Genomic DNA, 17603 nt, shown 5'->3' on the forward strand with positions numbered 1-17603 from the left:
GAAAGAAATCTACCTCCAGTCCACAACACACACTGGAGGACTACTGTAAAAGTAAACTTCTGTACATCAAGCAACCAGTTAAATTTCTGCAGAATATATATTCATCAACCACCCACTTAACAAGAATACCCTTTGTCTTTCTTAGAGGTTGCAGATTATACGAAATTAGCCGACCAGAAGATGAAAAGGCTTTTAAAAAAAAAAAAAAAGTCCGGTGAAATATCCTTTCAGATAATAGCAAACAAATTGAAAAGGGCAGAAGAGTCCATTACATATCCGCATGACAGTCACCACAAAAAGCTCCCTCTTGCCTTCAACTTGTTACCCAAGAGCAGAGTACAAATCACACCAAACATTTCCAATGAAAAAACTTTAAGAACTGGGTTATGCATTTGCAATCTTCTGCTTTTCTTCGGCCTTTCCTTCTTTGTTTATATGAAAGCCCTCAATTTTGCGGGTAACCTCATCAGTTGAAGCTTTTAGTTTCCCAGTTTGAGCATTCCCAGTGCCTGAATGATTCTCTTCGTGATTTGGAGGGTTCGTCTGCCATATTCTAATTGTGCCATCTTCTGATCCTGAAGCATAGGATTCTCCTCCAGGTGAAAACCGCACGCAGTGGACAGGACCATGGTGACCTTTGTTGCATCCTGCATTCAAGATGAGGCTTCTTAGTTTGGACTCAATCCATGGTAATCTTGTTTATTCATTTGGATTAATAAATTTATGTTCTTCAATAATGTGCAATCAAAGACGAAGGAGGAAGAAGCCCAAAAAAGAGGAAGAGGCCCAGAACGGATGCGCCTATCTTTAGCTTGAACTAGCCTAAGAAGGCCAGAATAATGAAAAAGGCATCAGAATGCACATTTATCCCAGTGCTCAAATATCAGCTGGATGTTATGGCTATTAATAATCCATGTCATGATGCAACAAAAGAATATTGTAAGTTAGATCAGTTTGAAAAGGCACAAAGCAATGGAGAGTGAGAAATATCTGCTATAGGCATAAAACCATTATTCTACAATCCTACAAATGCAGAGGAACTAACCGATCTGTTCTCCGGTATGGAAATCAAATACATGAACCCACATATCTTCTCCTCCAGCAATGAATATATTGCCAAGTTTTGGTTCCAATGAAGCTGACTCTGTATTGCATGGCATATTGTAGCTCTTTACCAATCCGAAACTGAGGAATATACGGGAAAGAACTATATCAGCGATGTCTGCCATATTAGTAGGAGTGACAAAACTATCCAATTAGAACTTACTGATTTGCATCCCAAAACTTAACACTAGAACCATCAGCTGTAGTTATGTAGCGACCATCCCGACTCACTTCAGCACTGGTAACAGGTGACTTGGTCTCAAGAGTTTGGACAATTTTGCCACTTCTAGCATCCCATAACCTATAAAGATGCCACAAAGCAACGACTAAGTGAAATGATTCCAAAGTAAAGAAAACTTTACAGAAGATCAATGCAAATGTGAATACTAGTATACTTCAAAATCACGAAGGGATAATAATTAACTTCAACCAAAATGATGATAATGAAAATAAGGTTAAAACCTAAACCATGAACCCAGTCAAAGAGAATAAGGTTTAAGGTACAAAAGATTCAAGCTCGAAACATGCATCTCTGGAGATGAACAAGATATGTGTCCAATACTATTAGCATATCAGGAATTTGAAGAGAGCCTGGTTAGGACATGATAATTTTGATTAACATTGTTTGCTTACCTCCTAATTAACATATAGAGATTATACGTGCATTCAGAAGGCCAAAGGCATTAACAACTCCATCACATGAGACTTGTGAACATATAACTGGGAGGAAGCCGGATTCAAGATTTTTATCATCTTAGATTCTGCCACGTATTTAACAGAAGTTATAACTCTGAATACAGTGCCATAATGAAAACATTTCCGAAATTTCACAAATAATGAGGATGTTTAATTGAGTTCACAGAACTAGCACATAAAAATATTACATATTCAGCATCGCATGTAGACTCACTTCATATCTGAAGTGGCTCCTTGTCAAGTACCAACTCATTCATCTCATATTTGTGTTAGAAGCATTATAAACTGTAACTGTAATCTCATGGAAAATACCCAGACATTCCAATTCAACTAATCAAAGAACTCAACATGATATTGGGTCATCCTGAATGATTACTTTTGTTTTCTCTTGAAGATTTTAACCTGAAGCATTTAATTACTCTTCGTACCTCACACCACCGCTATCAGTGCAGGAACTTAGTATTGTCTGGTCACTGTGAAGCCATGCAACGGTTCTAATTGAACCAGAAGAATTGCCAACTTCTCTTGGAGATGCATCTGGACGATTCAAATCAAATATTCGAAGAATTTTCTCAAACCCCCCAGTGAGTAAAAGATGTGTGTCCTGTGAAAAGAATTAACTTATAGCATGCAGCAGGCTAAGTAAATAATTGTTGGAAACAGATTTTCGGAGTCCAGGCTCAAAGAATTCATGTGTAAGATAAACAAGATAAAGAAAGAACAAAAGCACAGAGGACAGGAACAGATGAACAAGATTTAAAAAAAAAAAAAAGGTAAGAAGACAAACATCAATGTTCAAAGCCTGTCATGCTGTTAAAATAAATGAATAATCAAAGAACCAATAGGCCTTTAGCCCAGTGGGAGAACACTTGCTCTCACAATGTGTGGAGCAAGTGTTTGAACCCCCCCCCCCCCCCATAAGAGCAATTATAGAGGTTTAACTTCCTTCCTCAATTATGAAATAATTAAATGGGTGGAGTCAGTCTTCTCCTTTACGGAATGCGGGTGGAGTAGGCGTTAGAGATGGTAAAATCTAGACAGTGCTATATAAAATTTAATGTAAACTGGTCTCAATAATTATCTGATTGTAATTATCAGTAGTAATCTCATGTAATATGAGTTGTAATCTGAGCAATAGTCTCATGTAATTAAAAAAATAAATAAATAGTCAAAGAAAAGTCAAGGAGGCCAAAAGGACATTCGAAAGAGTCAGAAACCAGAATCCAAGTTTTGACAATATTTCTAGAAAAATAATGGCCTAGACCTAGCATACCAAAGTGCAAGGGAAAAGTTGACACCAAGCCTACAACGTGGACATGAATCTGTCTGGAAGAAGACTAGATCCACAAGGATGATGTACATGACATGATTGCATTTGCAGAAATTCAAAATCTACCGTCTTATTACACAGAAAATCAAACGTGCGGAAAAATCAGCTGACTTAAATATGTTTAGCCACTCAATCACACACAAGAACTTGGGTACTCCACAAACCTTTAAAATTAATTAAAAGAAGAGCAGGCATTCACTGGAAAAAAATGTTCTGCATTCCTCACTTCAAAGAATATGCCAAATGCACAAGATACATGTTTATGGGTAGATCAAGAAGAAAACTTCCTATCTAGAAATTATCAAATAGCATGCAGTCCAGAAAAGGCAGAATTGCCAAACTCAAAATTTACCTCCGAAAAAGCACATGCTCGGACAATATGCTTGTGTTCAAAGGAGTGTTTTTCGTCCCCAGTCAATGCATCCCATAATTTCCTGCAAAAGATAAGAGGAGCATAAAACATAGGAACAATAAACCATCAGATGAATTATCTAAAAAATTAAGGATTTTCAATTAGGTCAGAGCTAACTAACAATGATTTGCCGAGTAACCATTCACTTCAGAGTTCTATACTTCGTACAAATATATTTTTCTCGAATGCAAGTCATTGTCACCTCGTGAAACTTCATAATCTTATTATGATACCAAATGTTAGGCAGCCCAAGTAAGCATTTTTCCCAAGGAAGCCAAATAACTACTTCAATTCATAAATATACAAGGTAAACAGTATGTTGACAAGAAATGCTCAACTACTTACGCAGTAAAATCTGCCGAGCCAGATGCAGAAAATAAAGCATTAGCATCCAGGCAGCAACTCCACACTGCACCTTTATGTCCTTCAAAGGTACCAATCCAATCCCCAGTCTCCCCATTTCTCAACATTGGACTAGAATCTACATTTAGAACATCATATAATCAAACAGAGTTTTGAAACTGCAGAATACATTCACGGTCATTGATATGTAGCACGGTTTCTCATGAATAAACTCAACAAAGTAAAATCACAGCCCCAAATCAGCACATAGCCCATAATTGCTATACACTATCTAGCTAAGCTCATAAAACATGATTGAATACATATCAATGCTACCAATATTATAAAGTCATTGCATTATGAATGTTCAGCGGAAACCGCCTACAATGATAAACGATCACTAAAAGACTATTAAAAAATATTCCAATTCACCATTACATAACCAAATAATCCATGGTCTGCAATAAACAGCCATCAAATGAAAATCAAACCGGAGTCAATCATTTTCACTAACTGACTATTCAATAAGAACCAACCCACAAGATTAAGTTATGATCGGACAGTGGACCCAGATGAACATAGCAAAAGTACAACCGAATATCAAATCCACTACAAAAATATTAAATCACTAAATAATAAAATGATCAGCAAAATGAAGAATTAAAGAAAATCCAGCTCAAAATCATGGAACTATATTAAAAAAATAGACGTTCAACATTCAGCTACATACATAAGCGCATCATCAGTTAACAAATAAATAAAGAGAAGTTAAGCAAAAACAGCGTCGTACCCTTGCTAGCACTGACAAGAAAGAACCCATCAGGAGTGATCGGACTGTAAAATAAATCGACCACTGGCCGTGAGTGCCCGTGGCAGACTAATGGCACTGCCACTTTTCTCTTGTCCATTTCTCAAAAAATCAACCGAAATGAAAGATCTTTATAAAATTTATCAAAACAATCTATAGATCAAAAATTCAAGATACAGTTTTTTTTTTGGTTACTTATTTTATACCTTGAACAAAACTGGGTCAGCTTCAAATTCAAGATTAATTCACAGTTTATATAACAAGAAATGTCATTTTTTGTTAATTTTTTTAAATGTAACTGGGAAGAAACCCAGGTTTTAGGGGATTGAAAGAATTTTTTTTTTTTTGGTACTTTTAGTGAGGCCAATAAATTTTGATTGCCGACGCTACGAAATTGAAATAATGTTTATGTTTATAAAACTGGATAAAAAGAGAAGACAAGAACAGAACTGTGTATCAAGGGCCAACTGAGCAGCGAAGATATTGAGGCAAGCGCCTGGTCCCTTTTATAGTGGGGCAATTTGTTTTTATTTATTTATTTAATATAATTTCTAGAACATGAATGAGAAGGCTTAAAATTGGTAAAATTGAAGGTTCTGAGTATTTTTGTATTTGTGTGGGAGTATATTTTTTTTTCTCTTCTTTGGAAGCTGACTTTTCCCGGTAAACTGCAACTTTGATAAAGCAAGACAGGTTATGGCGAGTATCATGTAAACTTTAATTTGATAATTCTTAGGCATAGTTGATTTTCTTTGTTTTGCAAATTAGAAGGCTTTCCCTTCAAGATTTCCAATTCTCGTCCAAACCCCCTCGTTGCTGCCATCTAAAACCTCCTCTTCATTAGCTCTTTTGTAAGCCTAAATTTGTCTATACACCATAAGTCAGTGAGGTACCCTAAACCCCTCGAAACAAATTCATGGTTTTTGGTGCGATTTTACCTATTTGTCCTTTAACCTAAAATTCACTAAAAAACATGAATCAAACGCCCAAACCTAACATAAGCATTGATTCTAGCTTAGCGGTACTAAAGTACTAGTGAGTCAGCTACTTGAGCTTTTTAGGTGATGAGACCATGTAAGTCCTTGGAAGAGTGGTGGCTGGAGGTTGAAGAAGATCTCAGCCCCTTGGTTTTGTGTGTGTGTTGGTGATAAAACTTAGAGAATATGAGTGTATAAGATCATGAGAGAGAGATAAAACATTTTTGATCTTTATATAGCATAGCATGGATGCCTTACTCGTGGCACATTTTTATTGGAGACTTTTATTATCCTTACCGAGATTTTTTATGCCCTTTTATTATTATGGTGGTTTTCTAGCTATTATGAATATGCTTGGAGAGCAAAAAGGCAGTTTTAGACGGGTGTAGTCATTTAGTGCACATTACGTAGACTGCATGTGGTCCAAGATTCTTTTTGCAGAAGTTGTCTACACAGTGACGGTTATGGCAGCTAAGGACCACTGTACTTTGAGGACTACTTCTGATTTTTGCTAATTTTTACGGCCGGTTGTTTCTCTTTTTTCTGACAAAGTCTATTTGATTTGATTCCATAAAATCAAATATTCCTTTTGGGCGACTAAGATAGTGCACTTGATGGCCATTTTTTGGTACCTTCATCAATTCTTTGATTCTCCTAGGGTATACCCCGCATATCAGTTTATCTAGAGGGTGTTCTCAGTGCAAGTCAAGTACCCCAAGAAATTAATTTCCAGCCACTAAAGTCCCTTTATTGACACGTGACGTTTGATTTTAATTTCTTTATTTATTCCTTGAACAATTAAGTTTTTCAAATCATTTTAGATCTGATTTAAATTAATTAACCGAGAGGAGTAGTACGAGGGTTTAGTTTTGATTTAAAAAAATGAACCAAATCAATAATAAATTTTTGAATTGAAATAAATTTTGCAAATCAAATATGAAATGCCACTCCTAACTACGCTGTTTGTGGAGGATATGTTTATATGGTAATTTTTTTAAAAATAAATATATTTATTTGGTAATTTTAAAGTGATTTAAATGGTAATAGAGAGGATGATAAAATTTATTACAAATAATTCTTGCCAAAACTGAGATGAACCAGGATAGACAATATCCCTACCCCATCTTCCCCGTCTCATACTCTAGACTGTAGTACACTTTACTAGATGAGACAAAATTTTTATCCCGTAGGACCCTTGGGAATAACTAATATTAAGGTTATTTTTATTAATTTTTTATTTTTATCAACAAATAGTAATTAGGCTTAAATTTATAGTTAACTAAACAAAGATATTTTTACTCATAATGTAATTGTCGCTAATTTATTATTGTTATACATGAAATATTCTTAAGATGTTTATATAAGCTACTTAAAATATTATTTATCATGGCGCGGCATGGCATCGGAACAATGAAGAAATGCTGTCTCGAGTTCCAACGGGCTTTAAGAATCTGTATGATGTTTCCTGTGGCCCATGAAATTTTGAAAGAGTTTGACTTGAGTGGTTCTATTAAGACCCCTCTGAAGACTTGGGAAACAGTAAAAGAAAAAAAAGGGGCTGAAGTGATGATAAAAGAGGGTTATGGTTCTAATCACTTCAGTAAAAGAGGGTTATGGTTCTAAGTGATGATAAACGGTAAGACCCCTCTTTTACTGTTGATTTATGATAATTATCACTTCAGCCCCTCTTTTACTGTTATAAACACCATAACCTCTTCTTTTTTTTTTCTATTTATGATAATTATCACTTCAGCCCCTCATTAAAGTGATGATTAAATTTTGATATCTATGCATTTAATCCACAACAATTATACCCTCAATCATTTAATTAACTTCAAATAGATCACTTAATTCTTGGCTTATTTAATAATAGCACACACATTTTATTTATTTCATGTGTGGCCCCAAATATTTTAGATTAATATAAAATTAATCTAACAAAGTAAAGAATCACTCACGTCTGAAAAAGAAAGGGTGTGAGGGCCAGATACAGTTAGGGAAACAAACGAATGGTTGGAGATTCTTAGAGAAAAGAAACGAAATCTTCATTGCAATTCCGCTTTTTGTTTTCCATTTTTGTTTGTTTGATTTCAAGTGGAAAGCAATTATTGGCCACGGACAGAAGGTTCGGGCTCATTCTACAAGCTTTACTCAATCACGCCCTCCATGGAATCTTCCAATCATACTTAAACCAAATTTAGATGCCAATTAATTAACATAGGGTTAGAACATAGTGGAGCATAACGAAATTTGTTAGGTCTCCCCACTAATATACGATAAAATTAATTGTCAAAAACTTTAGCACAATTCATATTTTAAGTCTACTAGGTCGCTTGAGCTTTAGTCCAATGATGAATCATTATCCTTAAAGTTAAGCATGATTATGAGGGCAATGGTTTGAGTCCCCATGGACTCAACCTCCTTCAATAAAACATAATTATGTGGAGATTATTTAAAAAGTTTTTCTCTCTTACGAAATGCGAGAGGAGTAGAGACATCTCTCTTCTGTGAGGGTTATTTGTCTGGGCATGTACTTCATAGAATTAAAAATATAATAATGTAAGTCATAGTTACATATCTGATTGTAAATATCAGTGTAATGATTTGTTGTCATAACAGTTGTAAATATTTGTATAATACAACAACATGATGCTTAATCAGTTTTTTTTTAAAAAAAGTCTACTGGAGAATTGGGATTTGGGTTCAATGGGGTCGGAACGAAGACAAATTAGAAGCGACCAAACATTTTTTTTTTAATTTTCAAATCTTATCAACTGAAGAGGGCAACTCCTAAATTAAGAAATTAAATGAGCAAAATATGAGGAAGAAAGAAAAGAGTTTGGTGATTTTCCCATTCTCGATAGCAAACTTCGTATGCTGATTTGCTGAAACTTCTCAATTGCGCGCACGATTCTAAACAAATTTATTTTTCTGTGATTTCAATTGAGCAACACACAATTTCTCAAGTCCGAATCTGGAGAGATTCTATACATGAGGCCAGCTATCATTTTCTTGAAAAATATTAATTTTTTGGGTAATTTTTAAAAACCTCCCCTGAGGTTTGAGCTTGTTGCAAGTAGATGGCGAGAATTGATTTATTTGTAAAAAATCCCCTACCGTCAGTTAATTTTAATATTGACCGTTAGTTGAGTATGCAAAGACAATATTACCCTTAATAATAGTTTGTAGACGGAAATAGCTAAAAAAAAAAACCAAAATTATTAGTTATTTTACCCTCTTTAAATTATTGATATTTTCTTAAAGTTCCTACAAAAAAAATAAAATTAAAAACTTGAAAAATCCTCTTTAAATTATTGATATTTCCTTAAAGTTCCTACAAGAAAGATAAAATTAAAAACTTAAAAATGAAATAGTCATAATTTTTACCTATGATATTGTAAATCTTTAGAATTGACAAAGATAAAATTATCAAAAAATAGGGTTTGTGCTTTTCGCGCCAACAATTTTAGTTTTTTTTTATAGTTATGTTAGTCTACAAACTATGGTTAAGGGCAATATTGTCTTTGCACAGTTAACTAACGGTCAATGTTAAAATTAACTGACGGTAGAAGTTTTTTTACAAATAAACAGATTCTCGCCATCTACTTACAACAAACCCAAACCTCAGGGGAGATTTTTAAAAATTACCCTTAATTTTTTTGTTTTTTCATGTACTGCTGCACGCCACGTATGACTAAAAAATCAATTCCCATATGTTTTTTCGCTAAAGACCACGAGAACTTAAATATCGTATGCTTCGGTTTAGGGTGATGTTGAAATCTGTGATGGTCCGAGTCCAACTTGAAGGCAGCGAATTGAAACTTCACTATCATTGCCTAATTTATGAAGGAGTTGCCACTGAATTGAAGTACATGCGTGTCAATGGAGAAAAATAAAAGGATGATGATTAGGTTTGTAAAAGTAAATTTGATTTATCTTACTTGTTGACCCTATATTTTATGCATATTAGATGTTTATAACCGTAAAAGAAAAATAGTAATAATAATTAAACTAATGAATTCAATTAAAGTTACGCAATACACATCAATTAGACTCGTAACATTTGTTTCAATAAACAACTAGATATATTTTATGCATATTGATTTTAGAATTAGGCATGGTATTAGTGATCGACTTCATTTGAATAGAGATGATTATTACTCTTTTGGGGATAATAATATATCAATGTTTTTTTTATCTTTTTTCAAATATATGAAATGGTTTTGAATGTACGTTTCAAAAATAATAAAAATCTAACTATCTATTTTCAAAGATGTTAGAGTCTAACCGTCTGTGAGGACCAATTTTGGATCGTATTTTTCTCAATATTCAATATGGTAGAAAGTGAACTAAAATCTTTGAATTAATACAAAGGGAGTCATTGGCACGGCAGTTTTGACACGAAATGTTTCATAATTTCTACATGCAAATGCAGTGCACGCACGCACGCAAATAGTCTTCGTAAGCAAACACAATTTCGGTAGAAGAAATAAGTCTATGAGGTCGATTTTGTATGACTGAAAATCACTTAAAATAAGAAAGCCAAAGGCTATTTACACATTGCAAGTGGTTGAAATTGCCTTTGGAATTAATGTTCAACACCGTCTTAACAGGATGCCAAAAATTTCTCCAAAAATAAATTTCACATGTAATATGTTTGCAGTAGCATTAAAGTTCTCTCTCGACAGGAAACAAACAAGATCAGATCAGCAAAGAATCCATTAATAGATATGAAGAATTTTTTAAATTAAAAAAAATATATTATAAAGATAAAATGCAAGTATAAATAATAATAAAAAGTTCATTTGAGTTTATTTAAGATGCGGTAGATAATTGATTAATAAAATGTAAATATAAAATTGAATATAGAAATATGAATCCATTTTTGTGATCCCGAAATTCGAGTGGACAGTGAAGAAGCTTGACCATGTCGTCAGCTAATCCGTTAATTTATTAATTAAACCAAGAAATAATAATTTAATTTTGTAGTGGAAATTAAAAGTTGATAACTTTTCGCTTTCATTTTATTTTATTGTTTGGTAGATTAGATTGCATCATGTGATGATTAATTATATTTCGAATTCTCTGGAGGCTTAAAAGTTATGCACAATATGTAGTTTTAAATATTAATAAAAGATTTACGGCCTTATGGGTATATTATACGTACATAAATGTCGTGTCTAGCAGAAGAAAATTTTGAACTTGACAACAAATAAAGAAAAATTGATATAATATTATCTTATAAATTAATTAACGTCACAATTCGATTTGTACGAATAGTTAAAATGTTTCATTTGTTTGTAGATATGCTTTGAAAATACTAAGTACGTCTTGAGACTAAACCAGCTGCTTTTATATCACAATTGAAATTAAATTATAAGTAGATGCAACTAATGTGCATATGATTTCACCATTTTCAAAACAAAATACTTTAAGCATTTATGATATGATCGAGCCAACTAAGATTGACAGATTATTTTACCCCTGATATACAATTAAGTTGGAAAATTCATATTACTTTCTTTGAATAATTAATGGCATACTGAATTCTATTTCTTAAAGATGGCAAAAATTTGAGATGATTTATCAATATGCTCATATTCCATCTAAAGTAGAAACAAGAATCTAATTAAAGATCAAGAAAATCTTCCGAAACTTGTAAAGAAAATTTTACTTTTAACTAAAGATGAGGTTCAAACTTTGAATTGGCAAATGTGTCAATCGGTTAGGTCATAGGTGCATTCTTAACATTAAATAATCATAGACATTCCAACATTTAATTCTATGATATTTATTTATTGGATGATGGTTAAGTAATTTTATAAGTTATGAAATTCATTATTTAATAGATGAGTGACACATGGTGTTGAGACTGAAGTTAAGACTCGAGTGTTGGGATCCCTAACATTATTTATTATGTAAAAATGATAGAAAATAAATGAAAAATAAACCAACCCATAAAATGTTAATTGGTAACAAATTATTATCATTATTTAGATCTTAGTGCCAGCTTTCACATTCTATTCTCCCTTTTGTGTGATAAATATTAACTAACATTCAATTTTTAAGATGAGAGCTGTATATGACCTAACTATTCTTCGTTAGTCCTGACTTCAACAACCTTTGTTTTTGAGCTCAAATAAGGAAGTCTTCCATCTACTTTTTTATTAATCAAAGTTTTTCCTTAGATTATTAATGGTGTGTATTAGGAACTTCTAAATATAGAAAAAAAAAATACTTTTCCCTATAAAGAACCCATTAAGTGTTTTTTTTTTGTGTTAATAGTTAAACCATTTATTTATGTTAATTTCTATAAATAAATATCTCCAACGAAAAAAATTCATTCTTTTATGACAATACGAAACAAGTCAGTTGATTAGATGGATCAAATTCTCGAGCACCAATAATCTTTGATGGAATTTCCTTCAAAACAATTTTTGCAAGAAGGTGTGTGGTAGCTAAAACTGATACGGATGGATTCTTGCTTATTTATATTTATATGTCGAGTAATAATTAAGATATAATTTTTTTATAAATTTATTTTGTATAAATTGATATGTCATAATTTAATTAGTGTTAGATTGAATATCTCTTAATTTACATGATTTCCTTTTGTTATTTTATATTTTTACCATACTAATGAATTTATGTCATATTAATTTGTACAAAAATTTATAACTCTATCTTTAAAATTGCATATAAATTTAATGGAAACTCTCAAGCAAATTTACTTGGCAAAATCATGAAATTAACGGCGCACATTCAGCAATCACCTTAATGGATCACGTATGCTGGCCTCGGACTGCATGGAGAAATCTTCCAAGGTTTACAACCGGCACCACTCTAAAGATGCCACCTAAGCCTGACCCCCCAATATAAACCTTGTAATTTTCCTTATACGAAATTACCAAACTACCCCATCTACGTCTGGCGGGTCTCTTTTAAAGACTTGTATGTTGTGTGTGTGTGTGTGTGTGTGTGTGTGTGTGAGTGCATGTCTGCGTGTTGTGTGGGACTTTGACAAAGTTAAGAGAAGCGACCCCATTGAAGAAGAGAAAATAAAATTACACACACTGAAAGTTTGTCAATTATCAGTGAAAAGTCCGGCAAATATTCCGGCAAGTCTCCTCCGCCGCCGCCTTCAATTTGGTAAATCTCTTATTCACTTTTCTCTCATTATATGTTAACACAAAACACATGCATTATATTTTTATTTGCATGTGCGTGACGTTTTATATATGTATCTAACTGCATGTTATGTTGTGTAACTTCTGATTTTAATGGCGTGTTACAAGTTATAATGAAAGTGTTTTCTCTTGAAAAATGGAACATGGGGTTTCTTTTTCTGGAATAAAGGAAGATTTTTTCTCGGAAAAAGTTTTGATTGTTTCCCAAGAAAATTTCATGAAACTAATGAGATTCCTGATTCTTTAATATAGTGTTTATTATTCTTTCCCTCTTTCTGTTTGTTTCTAAGGAAAGAAGATAATTAGTGCCGTGCTTTTTTTTTTTTTTGTTCACTTCTTGCAGAACTTTGTTTTCTCAGCAAATAAACGGGAAAATTTAGGTTTGAGTAAGGTTGTGTTTGGTTAATCAGAAAATTAAATAAATGTGAGGATAATTTTTCTGAACAAAATAATTAATTTCATTGCTGGTATCTGTAACCAATAGTTTCATTTGAACAACTAGCCTTGACACATTTTCTTTTCTGTATTTTGATTTATCAATGTGCCTAATATGGTTGCTCTGTTCTAAATCATTCCCTGTTTCATCATCTTCATTGGGTATATTATGTTTCCCTATCTCCAAGTTATCCAGATTGTTGCAGTATTCAATTGTATCAGAAATGGAGAACATCAAATCCCCATTCAGAGGAATTGCTAATGATGTTAGGGGAAGAGTTTCATGTTACAAGGAAGATTGGATCAGTGGTATCAGTTCAGGATTTGGGTATTTTCTATATTTTAGACCTTCACCAAGGGTTAAAATTGCATACCATACACTTTTATACAAATTGTGGCTTATGTAGATGTTTCTATATGGCTGTGGCAGGATATTGGCTCCAACAACTTACATCTTCTTTGCTTCTGCTCTTCCTGTTATTGCCTTCGGCGAGCAACTCAGTAGAGATACAGGTTATAAACACTTCCTCCATATAGTTTCCAAGATATTAATTATTTACTTCAGAACTTGTTGTATGCTGACTATCTTATATGTGAATCAGCATTTGCAATGATTTTGAAAGTGTTTTAACTTTTGTAGATGGAAGCTTGAGCACAGTGGAGACTTTAGCTTCCACAGCTCTTTGTGGTATTATACACTCAATAGTTGGAGGGCAACCGCTTTTGATTTTAGGAGTTGCCGAACCAACTGTTATAATGTACACTTATTTGTACAACTTTGCCAAGGATAGAGAAGATTTGGGACAGAAAATCTACCTGGCTTGGGCTGGATGGTAGTGGAAATCAACCTTAAATGCCGGTTTCTAAAAGGAATTGCATAGATAATGTTGGTTTTTGACATTGAGGTACTGTTTGGTTTTGCAGGGTTTGTGTATGGACAGCTCTTATCCTGTTTCTTCTGGCAATATTCAACGCTGGTGATCTTATCAATCGATTTACAAGGATTGCAGGCGAACTTTTCGGCATGTTGATTGCAGTTTTATTCATTCAACAGGCTATCAAGGTAACTACTGAACTGCATAAAACAGAATCAATTGATTCTAAAAGCAAAACTTTGTGATATATCTGATGCTTAACTTGTGGCAGAATGTTTAACTGATAGGGGATGGTGACCGAGTTTAAGATTCCCAAGGATGAAGACTCCAACTTGGACAAGTATCAATTTCAATGGCTTTACACAAATGGATTACTAGGAATCATATTCACTTTTGGTCTGGTATATACTGCTTTAAAGAGCAGAAAAGGAAGGTTCTGGTGGTATGGCACAGGTTTGTGATTTGTGAAGCAAATTTGGAGCATTTTGATTTTTATTGTTAAATAAATAGTTCAAAGTTCAGAAACTGATTTTTTTTTTTTGCTTTACAGGGTGGCTCAGGAGCTTCGTTGCAGACTATGGGGTTCCTTTAATGGTTGTTGTATGGACAGCATTGTCGTTCAGTGTACCAAGCAAAGTTCCATCAGGAGTTCCCAGAAGGCTCTTCAGTCCTCTCCCTTGGGAAGCTGGATCTTTAGAACATTGGAGCGTAATGAAAGTAAACCATATTTTCTGAAATTTTTGGGGAAACTTTTTAAAGTAATCAAATGTTTTAGCACTTACATGAATTCAAATTGCAGGATATGGGGAAGGTCCCTCTGGCTTACATCTTTGCTGCCTTTATTCCTGCTGTGATGATAGCAGGACTTTACTTTTTCGACCATAGTGTTGCATCACAGTTGGCACAACAGAAGGAATTCAATCTTAAAAAGCCTTCTGCATACCACTATGACATCTTGTTGCTCGGATTCATGGTATGCAATGCTAATATATACATCTGATTTTTGTTTTCTTATTTTATTTCTTTGGCACTCATGTTCTCTTATTAACAATTGCCTTTAGACATTGCTTTGTGGATTGATTGGCCTGCCGCCTTCCAATGGAGTCCTTCCACAATCTCCTATGCACACCAAGAGCCTTGCTGTTCTCAAAAGACAGGTTTGTTTACAGAAGTTTTAAGAGAAAATTGTCATAAATCATTGACAAGGTATCAGATACTTAATGAACTTCAAATGTGATTTCTAGTTCATGAAAAAGAAGATGGTGAAGAGTGCCAAGGAAAGCATAAAGCAGAATGCTAGCAATTCTGAAATTTACGGAAAAATGCAAGCTGTGTTCATAGAAATGGAAAGCAGTCCTGTTGTAAGTCCTCCAGTCACTACTGCTGCTTAAAAACAACACAATTTTGGTTAGTTTCCATCACTATTATCACTTGGTGTTCCCCAGTGTTTGTTAATCCCATCAAACAAGAAGATAACTTCTCTGCCTTTCTGCATGTAGTGATGAATTTCTCCAGTGTTAGTTCCAAACATAGTCCTTTTATAATGGCATGATTTGTTTCTGCTGCAGACTTCAGAAGTTAAGGAACTGGAAGACCTGAAGGAGGTAATTATGAAAGGTGAAAAGGAAGGAGAGAAGAGCAAAGAGAAATTCGATCCTGAGAAGCACATTGATGCTTACTTGCCTGTCCGAGTCAATGAGCAAAGAGTGAGCAATCTGTTGCAGTCGCTCTTAGTGGCAGCATCTGTATGCGCCATGCCTGCCATAAAGCTTATTCCAACATCAGTTCTCTGGGGTTATTTCGCTTACATGGCCATTGACAGTCTCCCTGGTAACCAGTTCTGGGAAAGGATGCTCCTCCTCTTCATTACCCCTGGCCGGCAGTACAAGTGAGTTTAAACTTCTTTTTCCAATAGCATTCCCATTTGAGAACATAAATATTTTGCATTGGAATTATTCATATCATGAAACAGGATTAGTCACCGATAAAATTTATTTCTAGATCAAATGTTCAACCTTTCTGAATTATGACAAACATTGAAGTTGCCTGAGGCTGTACTAATTCCTTCCATGACTTTGGACATATCATTGCAGGGTCTTAGAAAAGGATCATGCTTCGTTCGTGGAGCTGGTGCCATACAAATACATTGTCATATTTACTCTCTTCCAATTTGTATACTTCCTAGTTTGTTATGGTGTCACATGGATTCCAGTTGCTGGAATTTTGTTCCCCGTACCATTCTTCCTTCTCATTAGCATCCGACAGCATATCCTTCCCAAGTTGTTCCCTCCACATCATTTGCAGGAGCTGGATGCTGCTGAATATGATGAAATCAGTGGTGCTCCATGGCGTTCTCTTAGCCTTTCTTTCAGGGTAAGCAATTTTCAAACCATCTTCAATACAAAACCTTGAATAATCCTATCTATGAATTTGCAAAGCTAAAACAAGATATGAAATTTTAACCAGGATAAGGAAGTGCCTCACCTTTGCGAAAAGGAAGAAGAACTGGAAATGTGTGATGCTGAGATTTTAGATGAGCTAACTACTAGTCGAGGGGAGTTGAAGGTCAGAAATGTGAGCTTCAGCGAGGAAAGACCCGGTCTGGTACGACATCTTCGTATTCTCTCCTTTTGTGATCAAGCAAGATGAAATTATGTTTTTTTTTTGTTTAGAAATGTTCATGGATTGGGAAGCTGATTCTTATAGGCTTTGTACATTGTGTTCTTGCAGGTTTATCCGGAAGATATTGTGCAATCAGAGCAAGAGAGATACATCGGATCGCCATAGAAAAGGAAAATTCTGTTACAGAAGAATTGAAAGTATCTTTACTAAGATGAAAAGAAGGTTGAAGAGAATGCCATTATAAATTGGATTGAAAAGAAATGGTAAAGAAAGTTTCATGCAATGTATGATTTAGAGAAAAACAGCTGATTGCAGATCTTAAGGGTTTTAGTATAGATTAGATACTTATAGATTAACAATGGGTTCGGCAATCAAAAATGCCACGATGCTGACCATGGATTTTGTAGCTCTGTACTTCCTTAACGTACAAAGAAAAGTGAAAATTAAAAAAATAAAAAGAGTTTTGAGCAATTTAGCAGCATTCTGCGTCTTTGCTTGAGTTTGAAGCAATTGAGACTTGACGAAACATTTTTCGGGCTAAACAAATGTCGAAAATTTTGCTGCCACAAGACCAAATCTGTGATTCTCTAAATTAAAACATGTGATTCTCCAAATTAAAAGACCAAATTTGTGAAACTTGCGCAAGGCCAGTTGCCCGCTGTTGCTAATGTTGATAGAGACTTTCGTTGTTGTGCTGTTTAGCAAAATATGAGGAGAAATCATGGTCCCCTCGCATATGATTGAATAACAGAGCTACCATCTCTTTTTTGGTCGTCGTTCTTTCTGTTGCCTGAAATTTTCAATCGCCACAAGAT

At 34.1% G+C, this 17603-nt stretch overlaps 2 protein-coding genes across 4 annotated transcripts; one reads left to right on the forward strand and one right to left on the reverse strand.

Annotated features, from left to right (window-relative positions):
• Positions 1 to 210: 210 nt before the first annotated feature.
• LOC102619037 (uncharacterized) lies at positions 211 to 5504 on the reverse strand. The gene is made up of 7 exons (XM_006465331.4): positions 4675 to 5504; positions 3888 to 4023; positions 3483 to 3564; positions 2229 to 2404; positions 1268 to 1405; positions 1046 to 1185; positions 211 to 647 (listed from the first exon to the last, which is right to left on the reverse strand). The coding sequence occupies exons 1-7, from the start codon at positions 4790 to 4792 to the stop codon at positions 385 to 387; spliced, it is 1053 nt and encodes a 350-aa protein (XP_006465394.2). The 5' UTR covers positions 4793 to 5504; the 3' UTR covers positions 211 to 384.
• A 7146-nt stretch (positions 5505 to 12650) lies between these two features.
• Positions 12651 to 17071, forward strand: LOC102618735 (boron transporter 4-like). Of its 3 annotated transcripts, none has more exons than XM_006465330.4 (14): positions 12651 to 12818; positions 13514 to 13619; positions 13722 to 13804; positions 13932 to 14124; positions 14216 to 14354; positions 14454 to 14619; positions 14717 to 14883; positions 14966 to 15139; positions 15228 to 15323; positions 15411 to 15527; positions 15735 to 16054; positions 16260 to 16539; positions 16633 to 16770; positions 16897 to 17071. In XM_006465330.4, exons 2-14 carry the CDS (start codon positions 13516 to 13518, stop codon positions 16951 to 16953), a joined length of 2034 nt encoding a protein of 677 aa, XP_006465393.2. In that variant the 5' UTR covers positions 12651 to 12818; positions 13514 to 13515; the 3' UTR covers positions 16954 to 17071. The 3 variants fall into 3 exon arrangements, with proteins under 3 accessions (XP_006465393.2, XP_052299869.1, XP_052299870.1); XM_052443909.1 differs by having other exon boundaries at positions 12655 to 12818; positions 13480 to 13619; XM_052443910.1 differs by having other exon boundaries at positions 12656 to 12818; positions 13488 to 13619.
• Positions 17072 to 17603: the final 532 nt, after the last annotated feature.

This window comes from Citrus sinensis, chromosome 7, assembly GCF_022201045.2.
Source record: "Citrus sinensis cultivar Valencia sweet orange chromosome 7, DVS_A1.0, whole genome shotgun sequence".
Classification (NCBI taxonomy): domain Eukaryota; kingdom Viridiplantae; phylum Streptophyta; class Magnoliopsida; order Sapindales; family Rutaceae; genus Citrus; species Citrus sinensis.

What these genes read in the sequence shown, in the direction of transcription:
- LOC102619037 (XM_006465331.4), bottom strand. Translation starts at nt 4,792, where the DNA reads ATGGACAAGAGAAAAGTGGCAGTGCCATTAGTCTGCCACGGGCACTCA. An exon ending in GAGCATGTGCTTTTTCGGAG is followed by an intron (nt 2,405 to 3,482) that starts GTAAATTTTGAG and finishes TTCTTTTCACAG; the next exon opens with GACACACATCTTTTACTCAC. An exon ending in AAGTTTTGGGATGCAAATCA is followed by an intron (nt 1,186 to 1,267) that starts GTAAGTTCTAAT and finishes TATATTCCTCAG; the next exon opens with TTTCGGATTGGTAAAGAGCT.
- LOC102618735 (XM_006465330.4), top strand. Translation starts at nt 13,516, where the DNA reads ATGGAGAACATCAAATCCCCATTCAGAGGAATTGCTAATGATGTTAGG. An exon ending in TCATTCAACAGGCTATCAAG is followed by an intron (nt 14,355 to 14,453) that starts GTAACTACTGAA and finishes TTTAACTGATAG; the next exon opens with GGGATGGTGACCGAGTTTAA. An exon ending in AACATTGGAGCGTAATGAAA is followed by an intron (nt 14,884 to 14,965) that starts GTAAACCATATT and finishes TTCAAATTGCAG; the next exon opens with GATATGGGGAAGGTCCCTCT.